The sequence below is a fragment of the Athene cunicularia genome, assembly GCF_003259725.1.
Source record: "Athene cunicularia isolate RWA chromosome 1 unlocalized genomic scaffold, athCun1 chr1_part2, whole genome shotgun sequence".
NCBI lineage: Eukaryota > Metazoa > Chordata > Aves > Strigiformes > Strigidae > Athene > Athene cunicularia.
Genome location: NW_020799092.1, coordinates 22,812,000 through 22,826,062, shown reverse-complemented (window position 1 = coordinate 22,826,062; position 14,063 = coordinate 22,812,000). Strand labels below are relative to the sequence as shown.

At 42.1% G+C, this 14,063-nt stretch overlaps 1 protein-coding gene across 1 annotated transcript in view; it reads right to left on the bottom strand.

Moving 5' to 3' along the window:
- Window positions 1–7,366: 7,366 nt before the first annotated feature.
- Window positions 7,367–14,063, bottom strand: part of NDUFA9 (NADH:ubiquinone oxidoreductase subunit A9) — a 32,750-nt gene continuing 26,053 nt past the window's right edge. Inside the window, exons 11-13 of the mRNA XM_026864232.1 lie at window positions 12,175–12,270; window positions 10,153–10,219; window positions 7,367–7,647 (exon numbers count right to left, since the gene is read on the bottom strand). Coding sequence (XP_026720033.1) covers window positions 7,477–7,647; window positions 10,153–10,219; window positions 12,175–12,270 — 334 coding nt within the window. The 3' untranslated portion in view covers window positions 7,367–7,476. The remainder of the gene's footprint in view (window positions 7,648–10,152; window positions 10,220–12,174; window positions 12,271–14,063) is intronic.

Here is a 14,063-nt window from a genome sequence, read left to right as displayed (position 1 = left end):
CCCCCCCCCGCCCACCCCGTGAAAACCATCAAACTTTGACCTCAATTCATATGAAAAGAGAAGGATCAAGACTACTGAAAAACAGATCAGTCATGTATGCCAAGATCCCTCCACTATGTTAATTGCTGATGGAAATGAAAGCAGAGGGAGGGGGGGGAGAAATTAAAAAAAAAAAAAAAAAGACAAAAATACATAAATACATCCTTTCTCAAGAAATAAATGGCAGGATAGATGGATCTGTGGATCTTCTTGCTATTCACTTCCATTTCTTCATCCTCACAGGTCTTCCCAAGACCTGTGCATTGGTCCTAAGCAGTGTGACCATTCACCTGACAAGCAGAGAGTCACAAAGGCTGAAGTTGGAAGGCACCTCTGGAGGTCATCTTGTCCAGCCAAGCAGGGCCACCTCTAGCTGGCAGCCCAAGACCACAGTCAGACAGCTTCTGAATGTCTGCAAGGATGGAGACTCCACAATCTCTCTGAGCAAATTGAGTGAGTGAACAGTCACCCTCACAGTGTTTCCTGAAGTTCAGATGCTGTCCGAGTCATGGGTGAGTTACTTCCTAAGGGTATGGGGCATGTGATACTAGGAAGAGCATTTGGTGATTGTCTAAGACTTGTTAGGATGCTTAGGAAAGAAACTAAAGAAAAAGAAAATAAGGTAGTTTGAGGAGGAACAAACATGAGTGGCTGGTCCATATGCTTGTCTGGCCATGCCCTGCACCTGATCTGTCCTGTCTTCTTATTAAACTCCATTTCTAAGCATATTCCTGGGTGAGGGACTCTCTATTCCGTGTGCACTTGTGTGCCTGAGGTCTAAGTGCCAGCAACTGGAGATTACAGGTCAGAGGGACTGTGTGGCTGTGGTGCCAGCAACTGGAATGATCAGAGTGAGTAAAATCAAGTCTTGGCAATGAACTGGTGCCCTGGAGTTTAATCACAAATTGATAGCTCTTTCCTATCCAAAACCAACCAAAAGCCATATAGCACAGGAGTGTACATATGAGAAACAGGTAAGGATCATGCTGGCAAAATTGGAAGCAAGCAAATGCCCTTTGCTTTCAATTTCACTCAGTTCTGTCACTATGACAAGTTACTGCCCTGTTTAACACTTCCCTGGAACACAACCCTGTATTCTGCCCAGGATGGCCTCAGCCTTCAGCACCTCACTGAATGCAGTGGCAGACTCAGCTTTATTTTAAGTTGCACCAGTATCTGTTTGAGGTGGAGTTCCTAAGAAAATTGTATCTGTAGAATGTGTATGTGTTCCTATTTATCCATCCTTCCCCTAGTAAGTCCCGATCCTGTTGGCTGAAGACAGTAGGCAACTTCACAGAGAAGAGACCCTGCCATCTACCCACTTGCAGAAAGACTCTAGCATAAGTCTAAGCCTTACACACCAGTTAATTCAATGGCACAGAGATGCCACACACACTGTTACAGGGACAAAATGAAGTGTTGATGCCCTGTTAGACACCTGAGAAACCAAACACAAGACAAATACAGAAGGAACTATATTCCTTTAGGCTAGAAACCCTCAGCTGCTCGGTGAATCTCCTGTTTACAAAACACTCCAAGCCAAGGAAGTTTGGACAACCTTGATTCTTTAACACCCATGGCAAATTTTTTACATAGCAAAGAGTCAAAAGACTGACTTACCAGATGTGCACTGCTGGCTGAAGTGATGCAGAAGCTCCAGGAGTAGCTTTGCAAACACAAGGTGATAGTAGCTTCACAAAGCTTCCAACACTGTGCTGACTCCTCTCCACCCATGTGACTCCCTTACCACCAAGTAGGGCTTCTCCAAGGAGCTTGTAGTCACCTTTGCTCTCAACCTTCCTGACAGCCACACCTGACCACACTGGAAAGGCTCCGCAGCTGCAGGCAGCTGGACACACCAAGCAACCACTTAGAGCACTGGGTTTCTGCTCTGACAGGTCTGGGTTCTCTACTGGATAGTACAGACAGCTTTGGCCAGGGACCAGAAACTGAGGGGCATTTCCTCCAGTCAGTCAGTCTGCAATAGCCAGGTGCAGGGATACTCTTGAGACAAGCAAACTCAAAGAGTTTTAAAGCAGGGAACACAGACCCTCTATTGCCAAAATCGACAAGTTGCTGTTGTCAAAGAATGCTGTTGGCCAAGACCAAAAAGTCCATGGTAGAGAAAAATCATGGGATACAACCACATCAGCAAATAAACCTTCACTGAGGAAAAAAAACCTAATTCATTTCCCCATCATTGCCAACACTGTAATTGTTCACATACTCCTGCCTGCACCATCTAGGACTTTCCCACAGAACACCTGCCATGGTCTGTGGAGTAAGACTTACCAGGAACGTTTCCCCGTGGGAATAACTCAAGCTCAGTGTGTTCTGGTCAGCAGGCAGGAGAGGGGAGGTGTGTGTGGTGGGTTGACCCTGGCCGGATGTCAGGTGCCCCCTAAAGCCACTTTATCACTCCCCTCCTCAGCTGGACAGGGGAGAGAAGATATAACAAAACACTTGTGGGTCAAGAACAGGGACAGATCATTCACCAGTTACTGTCACAGCAGAACAGACTCAACTTGGGAAAAATTGATTTATTACTAATCAAATCAGAGTAAGATAATGAGAAATAAAATCAAATCTTAAAGACACTTCCCCCCCCACCCCTCCCTTCTCCTTAGGCTTAACTTTACTCCTGATTTTCTCTACCTTCTCCCCTCCAGTGCAGAGAGGGACGGGGGATGGGGGTTGTGGTCAGTTCATCACCCGTTGTCTCTGCCGCTCCTTCCTCCTCAGGGGCAGGACTCCTCACGCTCTTCCCTTGCTCCAGTGTGGGGTCCCTCCCACAGCAGACAGTCCTCCATGAACTTCTCCAATGAGTCCTTCCCACAGACTGTAGCTCTTCATGAACTGCTCCAGCATGGGTTTCCCATGGGGTCACAGCCTCCTTCGGGGCATCCCCCTGCTCTGGAGTGGGGTCCTCCCCAGGCTGCAGGTGGAGAACTGCTCCCCATAGACTTCCATGGGTGCAGGCACAGCTGCCTCACCATGGTCTTCACCACAGGCTGCAGGGGAACCTCTGCCCTGGCACCTGGAGCATCTCCTCCCCCTCCTTCTGTACTGCCCTTGGCATCTGCGGAGTTGTTTCTTTCACATATTCTCACCCTCTTCCGGGTGCAGTTGCTACTGTGCAGTAACTTTTTCCCCCTCTTAAAGGTTATGACCCAGGCACTACTGCCATCGCTGAGGGGCTCGGCCTTGGCCAGTGCTCTGACTTGGAGCCGGCTGGCACTGGCTCATTCAGACACAGGAGAAGCTTCCAGCAGCTTCTGACAGAAGCCACCCCAACTCCCCAAATCCTCGCCATGCAAACCCAGGGCAGTGTGCCACAAATAGCTCTGGCCTTTCACTTACTTCCAAGACCCGAGGAGAACCTGACAACTGGTCTTTCACAATAACAGAGGTAACTCCATATGGAAAACACTGCACCTCCTTCTCCTCAGTGACTCCGGCCAAGCCAGAAAAATAGATGCCCTGTATTTCATTAATGATACAAAGGAATAAATAATGATGCAAAAAAAAAAAATATGCAAGGGAGTAACTTGTTTTGCTGAGGTTTTTGACAGCTTCAAGAATACACAACTGAGACGGGCTGATAAGGAATAATGGTAATTAATCTGAGGTTTTATTCCTGATGCAAAAAAGACAGTGTGCTTACCAGTGCTAAGATAATCGTGCTTCTTTCAGAACCTTTTTTTGTTTGTTTGTTTGGGTTTTTTCTGGGGAGGGGACAGGCAGGAACAGGGAAGCAGAAATAAAAAGATGAATCCCAGCATCACATTAGATTGATTGTCTTAGAAAAAAATATTCAATTTTACTTTTTCCATGAGGACTTACAAAGAGAAGACAAAAGTATTTTCATGAAACATACAGGCTATGCTTGTGTTGAAATTTTATGGAAAACAGGAAAGAGAAAAATAAAGGACCTCTGGACAGAAACAGGGTTAGAAAAAAATAACAGAATGAGATTCATCTTGGGAAATTAAAAACTAAGATAGCAAGGAGACAGCAGTCTGTATTGTGAAATCCAGTAAACAGTGTAACAGGAAATGAACAACTCCCATCAAATTAACCAGTGTGAAATGCCGGGAAGAAAAGGTAGGGCAGTTCAGGGTTCACATGCCACCACACACAGGAAGGTAAGTCTGTTGGCTGTAAACTCTGCTCAGACGTCTGAAATATTATGCTGATACTAGTGCACAGCCCATTTCAGAGTCATTAAAAAAAAAAAAGTATCGGAGGGAGTAGAGAGCACATATCATGGTTAAACCACAAGTTCTATACTGTGCACTGTAAATGCATAGGATTACCTTAACAGTACTAGTACTGTTTTTATCTATTTATCGATCATAAATACTGTGCATTTTAAAATATTTATCTTTTAAATACCCAATGTTTGGTTAAAAGCACCAACAAAATACTATTTTGGCAATAGGAATGTTTTCTGTATGGTTTGCACACATACTCAACGCAGCCATGCAAATAATTCACCTAGTCCATAGAGAGATGCTGCCAAGGGTCTACTTTCTCACAAGACCCTCTCGAACAGGCTGAAGGTGGGTTATAGCTTAGAAAACTATGTGCTGGGAAAGGACCAACGCAGGTTCTCTTTCAGCCACAGATGGTACCAGTGCCATGTACTATTATGCCACTCTACCTAAATTTGGTGAGCTGAAAAATCCCTTTCTGGACAAGCCTTCTGGCTGCGTGCAGGCAAGGAACAGAGATGAGAAACAGCAAAGTCTGAGCAGGAGACAGGTTGCAAGGAGAGGCACCCAGAAGGCTTAAAGACCGTTGCCACTTTCTGCTCCACCACTGACCTCTTGTGGGGAGGGTGCAAAACAACAGCCCCTCCTTTCCTCCAAAACGGTGTTTTTAGCAGGAGCCCCGAGTCCGCGCGTTTAAAGGATCTTCAGTGCTTCACAAATTGCGGATTGGCTGAAAAAACATTGCAAGCTGAGAAACTAGGGATAAGAAAGAAGATCCTTATGGATAAACGAGCAGGAATAAAAATCACTGATGAAACCGATTTATAGAAGTTCTGTATTCTGGACTGTACTACAAAATAAGTGACTTTTTTTCTAACATTCAAGATCCCTAAAGAAATTGCTTTGGAAGGAGACATAATGAGAAATCACATTGTAGTTTCTACAAGGTAGGAAGCAGAAGTGTTATGTAAGGCAAAGTATTGTGGGAAACAAAACTTGCAGCAGCAGCAGCTGAGCACTAACGGGATACTCCACTCTACCAGTATTACTACCTGATGTGGGACAGGTTGCTTAAAGCAAACTTTTCATGGGTGTTCATCACCTGCATGTTCTCCATCTAACAGCTGTCTGAATTATGATCCTGTAGGAGTGGTCTGTGATGTAAGTGAAGCCACTGGAAAAGCTGTGCTTAAATGGGGAAAAAAAAATAAATTAAAATCACTGCATTATTCTAAGCAATCTCAGAATTGGCACCTAGCATTACAGCATTACCTTCAATGGCTTTTTCTGCCTCAGTCTGCCATCTGAAAATGGAAACTGCTGGTTAGCCATGCAGGACTATCGTGATAACTGCAAATCCCTGTACTTTATGTGCACTTGTGAAACAGCTCAGAAATACTGTTTTCAGAGCAGGATGTGAATATAACATGCAATAAGTCAAGATTAGGGCTACAAATATTAATTGAGCACTAATGAGGCTACTTATTTATAGTTAGGGTCTTACAGAAAAAAGTGTACAGTCAGAAAAACAATAAAAGGATCAAATTATTAACAATATGCACTTCGCTTCTAGTTTGTCCTGGTTTTTGAACGTTTGTATTGGCAGATTTGTTTTAAAACAAATTAACTTATGTTATCAGAAGAAAAATAAACCATTCATGGGAGCCAAACTGAATACATAGTAGGCAGGATCAAAAATTCATATTCTCACAAAAGCCTACCTCTTCCTAACAGATCAGCATTAGCAGCAGCAAGTTTTATGTGGAAAAGAAAAATGTGGAAGCTGTTGAAATTTAGGAAACACTTTGCCCAGGTGTTTCACATAGTTCAGCAATAATACAGAAATAGTGAGATTCTGGACTTGCCAGCAATCAGTGTGATTTAACCAAGAGACTTCTGTGCTTTCCCTAACCTTGACCTTTTTGTTCTTTTCAATCTGTCCTCTCTTTCCTACTCTCCTTTTCCATCACCTACTCCATCCCATTCTTCACTTTAGATTTCTCCTCTATTAGGCTTCTACCTTTGATACCCATTTGTTCAACTTGCTGTAGATCCTTCCCTCCAATTTCACATCCAAAGGCAAGTAGTAGGGAGCTTGGAGGTGAAAACACAAAATGTTCTGTCCCTCATTTTATCCCCTCTCAGCCCCAGTTTAACACCAGTCCCCACTCATCCTTAACACCAATCTCCACTCATCCTAGTTCATGTGATTTGTCCTGCTCCCAGAACTAGCAGCTCACTCGAGTCAAGAACTGTCTTCTTACACATCTTGAAGCCAACAGAACACTGCACTGCATACAGAAAATCTAGATCTCTGCTCTCAGTCCTGTGAGCAGACTAACTCAGCTCTAAGATGCACTCTATCAAACAATGTCCCTGCAAAATTTAACCAAAAGCCTCCAGCAATTCTTTGAAAAGGGAAACAAAAAGTTTTTGATCAAACTCAGGCATGGATCTTTTTTTGATCTTGAAGCAATTAAAAATATTTAATCCTGAAGCAAAGATTATCTCTCTTACCAAAAGACAATGCCCCAGCACATAAAAGCTTTGAGCATCTAAAAGTAATTAGACTTTCTCATTTAAAAAATGGAAGAAATGACACATTTCCTCATGTCTGTGAGCCACAGCACACAATTATCACAAGAGATCAGGCGACACGTAGTAACTTGTTTATGTCTGATTGAGGTTCCTTGACCTTAGAAACTGCTTGTGTCATTTTGGTTAGCATTTTCTATAATAGTTGTGCTCAGGGCAGAAAACAAAGCTCAAAAGAGTCAAGAACTTAAAAAAGGGGCTTTATCTGAGACCTCATCATCTGAATAGGTGGCAGGACCAGCAATCCCTACTGGAAATGTTCTAGGAGTCACAGTCCTGAACTGAAACGTTCTTCAGATTAGTTGAGCACTTACTAAAGCTCAGTGACACGCTTGCCTCGAGAGGCAAGGGAGAAACTGGCTGGTGTTAAGACACATTCCCTCTAGTCCCAACCTTCAAAATATTTTAATGCTTACCAGCTAAGTTACAGTATGTAATTTGTTTTCGTGACCGTTCAAAGAGAAAAATTGCATTTCGGTGACAGCCTTCTATAATTGAAAAAGACAACACTGGTGAAATATAGTTTACATGATTAATATATTTTACTCAGTATGTACATAGCTCTCCAAACAAACTGGGTCATAACAAAGGCAGTTTAAGGAGCATTAAGTAACCACCTTATCAGCTGTTACACAGGATATGTCTTAGGTGGTCTTGCTTCCTCCAGCTCAGTATCCAACCAGCGGTATCTGCGGTGACGGCGCAGAACTTCAATTGATTTTTGTTCTAGAGGTGTTGGTTGAATACCCAGGTCTTCGAAACCAGGAAGGTCAGGAAATGTCATGTCTGTGGTGTGAAACTTTAATAAGAAGGGAGAGGGGGCAGGGGAGAAGAGGGAATTCACTTGATAAAATAAACAGCATTACACCCAATGTAATTATTCACATACTAAAGAAAAGTATTATCTACTTATACCTGAGGCCACCTTTTTTCTTTTACGGAAACAAACTTCCATAAATCCATAGTACTAGATACATCTTATGTCTCAAAATTTTCTACAAATGGCAGCTCTTGGGAGATTCTACTACAATTTCAAGGCTGCTGATGTAAGGCTGCTTTCCCCAAGAAAGAACCCCACAATAGAATACACAAATGTATCTTGTAGTAGGTCTGAAGACCTATACAAAGACAAATGTGGGCTCAAGTCAACTGTGTGTCAGTCCCAATTCATTGACTGATTTTGTCTATGTTTTTTTTTTCCTTAGGAGGAAGACTCAACATGGCCCTACAGAACTATGGCATAATTATACAAGGTATTGAGTACCCAGTGTACTTTGACAGGAGATACAGATGTTCTGCATCTGGCAAAAAGTCTTTCAGCCTTCAGATTTAGATTCAGTAATAAATAGAAGTATGACATGCAGAAAACATCTTCATTTTTTCCTCCATCAGGTATACGTTATCAGGAAGATGACTGCGTTGCAACCATGGAATTAGGCCAAACTTGTAAGGGCATATTTCAATTATATACATTCTGTTTTGTCAAGAAAACACATGTTAAATTATCACCTCTGGAAGGTTGTTGTTCTCTATTTATGGGTTAGAACAGGGTCCTGTACAGGACAAATATTTAATTCTGTTACCATATTTGCAACACAAATAACCTGTATCTTAGAAAATTAGGATTTCTCTTACGCTATTACTCCTTGAAAAATCTTTGTCAACCACATCTAATTTTGTGTAGATTACTTAAGGATGAAAAGCTGGGAAACAGGAATAATCAGACACAGAAATGACATGGAAAAACTCCCCTCTCACACCACCCATGCTATAGCTGAATTTCAGTAGCTTTACCGATTTGGTGCGGGGTTGTTTTATGAAATGTAACTCTATAAACTACAAAGGCAGATAGAAGTAAGGTTTTCAGATGTTGCATCTACATCCTGAGCTAATACAGCCAATAAAACTACCATGCCAACTCTCTCTGTTATGTGGGATGACTCAGTGGTTTGGAGGAAAAGAAAAAAAAACAGTTTTACACTAGACTGTGAATAAGCCTACCTCCTTTATTACACATACTGTCCACAGTTTTTCACAATTATTTCCAAACAGAATAGGAAACCAGTTTATTTAACAGATGGAGAAATGTAAACATAGAGATTAATTGCTTACAGCTATGCAGCAAACAGCTCTAAGTATAGGACCCAGTTCTCCCAGATTCACAGTAGTATCCTATCTCAAATTAATCTGGGGACAATGAGGTGAAAATAGGCTATGGCTACTGCATCATTACAAAAGGTATTAAAACTCCAACTCTGCAAAAATAGTTGTGATACCTTCAGAGAGCAGCAAGCTTAGAGACTGTCAGAGTACATGACTATCTTTGCTAACCTATACATATGCCAACAGTTTTGACATTAATACTTGCTAAATCCTACTTTTTCCTCACTTGCAGTTGGTTTTTTGCAAGTTATTTCTCCACCCCCACTTAGATGCTCTGAGAAGTTAGGAATAAACATGAAGCTACAACATGTTCACAAAAAATGCAGTCTAACGTTAAGTGAGAATTCGGTCTGTATCTAGTGCTGACAGTTCAAGTTGATTTGTCAAAAATGCCATTATCTGGATGGTATAAGTGATTTTAATGCATCTAGGGGTACATAAACTCACTAGTTACCTTAAAGTGGGGAGCATCTCCTGTGCCCATCACTTAGGTGCACACTGCACATCCAATCTCTACTTTGACTTTGCTATGTGTTTTTTTTTTGGGGGGGGGGCACAGCAAAGCCTGCAGCCTTGAACTCCTTTAACATTTAAGAAGGTTAATCCCTTTCCCCACCCCCATCACATTACTTCTTCATACGTAGCCCTCTCACCAATTGTTTCAATCACTTTCTTAAATGTATTTAGAGAAATATGTTAATTACTGTTCCTCCATCAATGCTAGGGGAAAGACTGGATCATAATGATGCCTTTAAAAAAAAAAAAATTGTTAGTCCCTCTCTTAAGTCTTATTCCAGAGGAACCTCCAGACTGCTTTGACAGTGTATCCCTCTGGCACTATAACAGGTCTGGACAGATAAGTTAAAGAGCAAGATTGCAGAACAGCAGCAATTGTATGACAGGAATCATAACCATTTTTGAGGAAGGTTGTACACAGACATCTTAACATTTTTTTTGTAGTATCCGAAAAGTCTGAAAGCAATTCTTTATAATCAAATTCTAGCCATTGGACTGGCGGAAATACTATACCACATGATGTACACACATTTCAGCACTCCTTACATGCAAAATTACAAAGACAAGATACAAATACACAGTGAAACATTTCCCAGGAAGAATTTGTGGATTCTCCTACACTTACCCGGTCCACTTTGTCTCGTGTTAACCATGGTTCAAATGGACTAATCTCAAAGAATCTTGCAACTAAACTGTAATCAGAAAGAGTATTGCAAAAGTATCGTCATTATCCAGACACACAGAAGAAAACAACCGGTAAAAATATTTCATACTTAATAGACAGTGGGCAAGAGCTTCTTCTGTAGCTGTTCTTGCAAAATATGAATACATTAAGGCAGTAAATGTGCCAGCCAGCAAGTTCTTACTTATGTTTCTAGTAAGTTTGGTCATTTACTACTTCATTATTTGATCTCCTATTCTTTTACTTTGGAAAGGAATGGAGGAACAGATATCTAGAAGTAAAAATGCATCCAATTCCCTACACACCAGAGGGTTCAGTCTTGCCACTGCCTTCCTCCAAACTCTGCTCCCTAGTAATGTAGGCAGTAATCCAATTAGTCACGAAGTTTGATTCAATGTCTCCATGAAAAAACATGCTTGCTGACAACTAAATGAGTTAACAGCAGTACAAACACGATGATGGAATCTGAAGCAATCTGCATCTATAAAAAGGATGAGGATTGGTATATTTGCTGTTTCCAGAAATGAAGTTTTCCTTGAAAAAACGAAAATCTGGCAGAGAAAACACTACAGCTCTTGCTCAGTGTCTCAGGACCAACAGCATTCAAGGTAGAATCTCTTACTGAAGTGCTCACCTGGCAGACTAGGGCGTTACTAAGTCACTACATATAAACACACTAAGCTTATCCACCTTTTAGATGGACTCTTTTCTCAAAAATATTAAATACTACATAGTTTAGCCCATAAAGAAAAAAAGCATAACAGGGGTTGCAGCAAATGTGAATAAAATTAATGAGCAGCCACAGAGTTACTTTTCAACAAGCTGCTCTTTGTCAACTGAGCCATGTTAACCTGATGCCTCTACAGCCAATTCAGAAGCAGCCACAACAGTTTAAGATGTTGTTCTAGCATTACTCATCATCAGTTACTTGAATACAGTGTGAAGTCCTATTAGCAGACTGGTAAGAGGGTTCTAACACTGGTGACTTTACCTTATTAGTTTGCATTGTACTAAAATTGAGAAGGACCAGCACCCCAAATATTAACACATCTCAACCACGCTGGGGACAACTTCTGAAATGGCATTTGCTGTTTGAGGTAGGCCTTCAAGAGGATGTGGTTATGTCTTAAGGACTTGGCCCAGACTCAGATTTATACTGTGCTTTGTCATAGACTATTATTCAGTAGCTGCAATTCAGCAAATCATCATCTATGATTTGCCCTGAGGCCAAAACACACACCTGCAGAGGCAGCTCAGCACAGCAAACAGCCTTCGCAGCCCATCCAATGGAGTCAACTGAAGTGATGTTACACCTTTCCCTTCTTATCTCTCAATTTATTACCATCTTCTAGATGTTATTGCCCTCATATAGTAGAAATGCTTGCTCACAACTGCACTGCTCAAATTCCCAGGCCAAGATCTCAGTACAAACTTACCTCCAACACTGGCTCAAATCAATACAACAGACTGAACTAGAAAGTCAATACCCAGACCCACCCTTACCCCAACTCTGCCCATTCCTGAGCAGCAGTGCTCACCAGACTGGAAGGACAGCTGACAACAGCAATAGCTTAAGCAGCTGCAGAAAAATCTGTCAGTGTCCATGGTCAGCAACATACACATAGATTTTTCCCTGTGGTACTATTAAAAGTTTATTTAATTCATTACTGTCTCTACTTTGGACCTCTTGCTACTTCTTGACTCAGCAAAACCATTCAATCACTCTGAAATAAATAGTTAAGTTTATTACAAGTACACATTTCATATCGTAGCTCATCAAATGCAGGCCTGTGCCTAAGCAGAAGACTCAAAAGCCTTCAATGAGTACCTAGGGAAAGCCAGTTTCTACAATCCTACCACGTTAAGTCACAACTGGCAATATTAAATAACCAATGCAATGGTTATTTATGCTTCTGTGCCGCCTGATGGATCACAAGGTCTTAGTGAAGAAAGGGTCTCACTTACTGGTAGAGAGGACGTGGAAGTGGATAGGGAAGAAAGGTTCGAAAGGCAACTGCGTAGATGTATTCTACCATGTCATACAGAAGGTATCGGTTAGGCCTGGGGAAAAAAAAAAAAAGCAACAAACATTATAGGTAAACTAGATATATTTAAATATTTGCAGCAAGTGACAAAAATTTTAAAGCCCTCCACCCCTAAGCCTGTTTTCTTCAGTCTAAATGATTTGCCAGATCTGTCATGTTCCTCACAAGAGAGGAATAAATTTTGGCTCTTCAGATTCTGTACTGCTTGAAATAAAGAGGGGTTAAGTTAGAAAAACATATCATTCGACATCAGCGACAGTAAGAGTGTAAGTGACAAACTGCAGAATTGTTTCATCACTGCGTTGGGTGCCAGTGGCCATGTGCTGGCAGGGAGGGCTGCAGGGGCAGCCTGTGAAGAGGGGTTGGGGCTGAAGCTGAGCCCCCCCAGACAAGATGGTGGCACCTCTGGGAAAACATATTTAAGGAAGGGCAAAAATGCCAGACACAGGCAGAGAGGAGTGAAGAAAAAAAACTGTGAGAAACAGCCCTGCAGACACCAAGGTGAGAGCAGGAGGTGGTGTTCAGGCACCCGAGCAGAGATTCCCCTGTGGTTCATGGAGAGCCCACGCTGGAGCAGGTTTTTCCTGAACAACTGCAGCCTGTGGAAGGGCCCACGATGGAGCTGGGCAAAAGTGGAAGGAGAGGCAGAGAGGAGCCGTTATGGACTGACCCCATAACCCTCTGTTCCCCATTGTCCTGCACTGCTCAGGGAGGGGGACTAGAGGAGTCAGGATTGAAGGACTGAAACTCAGCCTGGGAAGAGGGTGGAGGGGAGAAGGTGTTGTTTTATTATTTTTGCCTTTATTTCACACTATTCAAATTTATTTTAATTGACAGTAAATTAAATCAATTTTTCCCTAGTTGAGTCTGTTTGGCCCATGACTAACTGGTAAGGAATCTCCCTGTCTTTATCTCAACCCATAAGCTTTTCATACTATTTTCCCTGTCTGTCCTGTGAGGAGGAGGAGTGAGCAGCTGGGTGGGCATCTGGCTGCTGGCCAAGGCTAACCCACCACAGTCATACTGAATAAAGTGCATTCTGCGTACTTTTAAATCACACCTTTAATGTGCCTCCTTCATGCTGACTCAAACTCTGAATACAAGATTTTTAGCACTGTGACAGGACTGAATTTGTACAAGCCCACTTGGCAGTTTGTAATAGAAGGGAGCCAGAAAGCAAATGGTAAAATTCAGACAGGTTTGTTAACAAGACAACCCATCTTTGGTAGCAAATGGCTGCAAGGAAACCGATTCACTTGCCTTTGCTTGACTAATAACAGACTGTTCTCTTCAAAAGCAAGAGGAAGAAACCAGGTAAATTCCCCCAAAAGAATGCATTCGCCCTCTCAAGATGGAGGGAAGGAAGCAGTCAGCCTCCTGCACATCTGCAGTAGTTTAACACATACCACTGAGACTTCCCATTCCTTTCTTGTTCACACTTAGCCTTAGCATTTTAATATTCCTATCTTTATAGATGGTTCAGAGTTAAACAGATATATCCCTCAGCTTTCAAGGCAACTTGCCGGTACTCTAAAATATTCTGAAAATCTTCACAACAACACACAAGAGCACACTGCTGAGCACTGGTGTGTCACTGGTGTTTCAGCCTTCACAATTACATCCTGCTGATCATGATCAAAGCAGCAATGAATACACCAAAAATGTGTGTCTCCTAATGACTCACTATACAATTTTCAGCTAAGGCAGAGATCTCAGCGACACAATAATCACTGAGACTGATTACTTCCAGGTAGGGGCCTCCTAAAAATAAGACTGTAGGTTTTTTTTCATCCTCACTCTCCCCCCCCC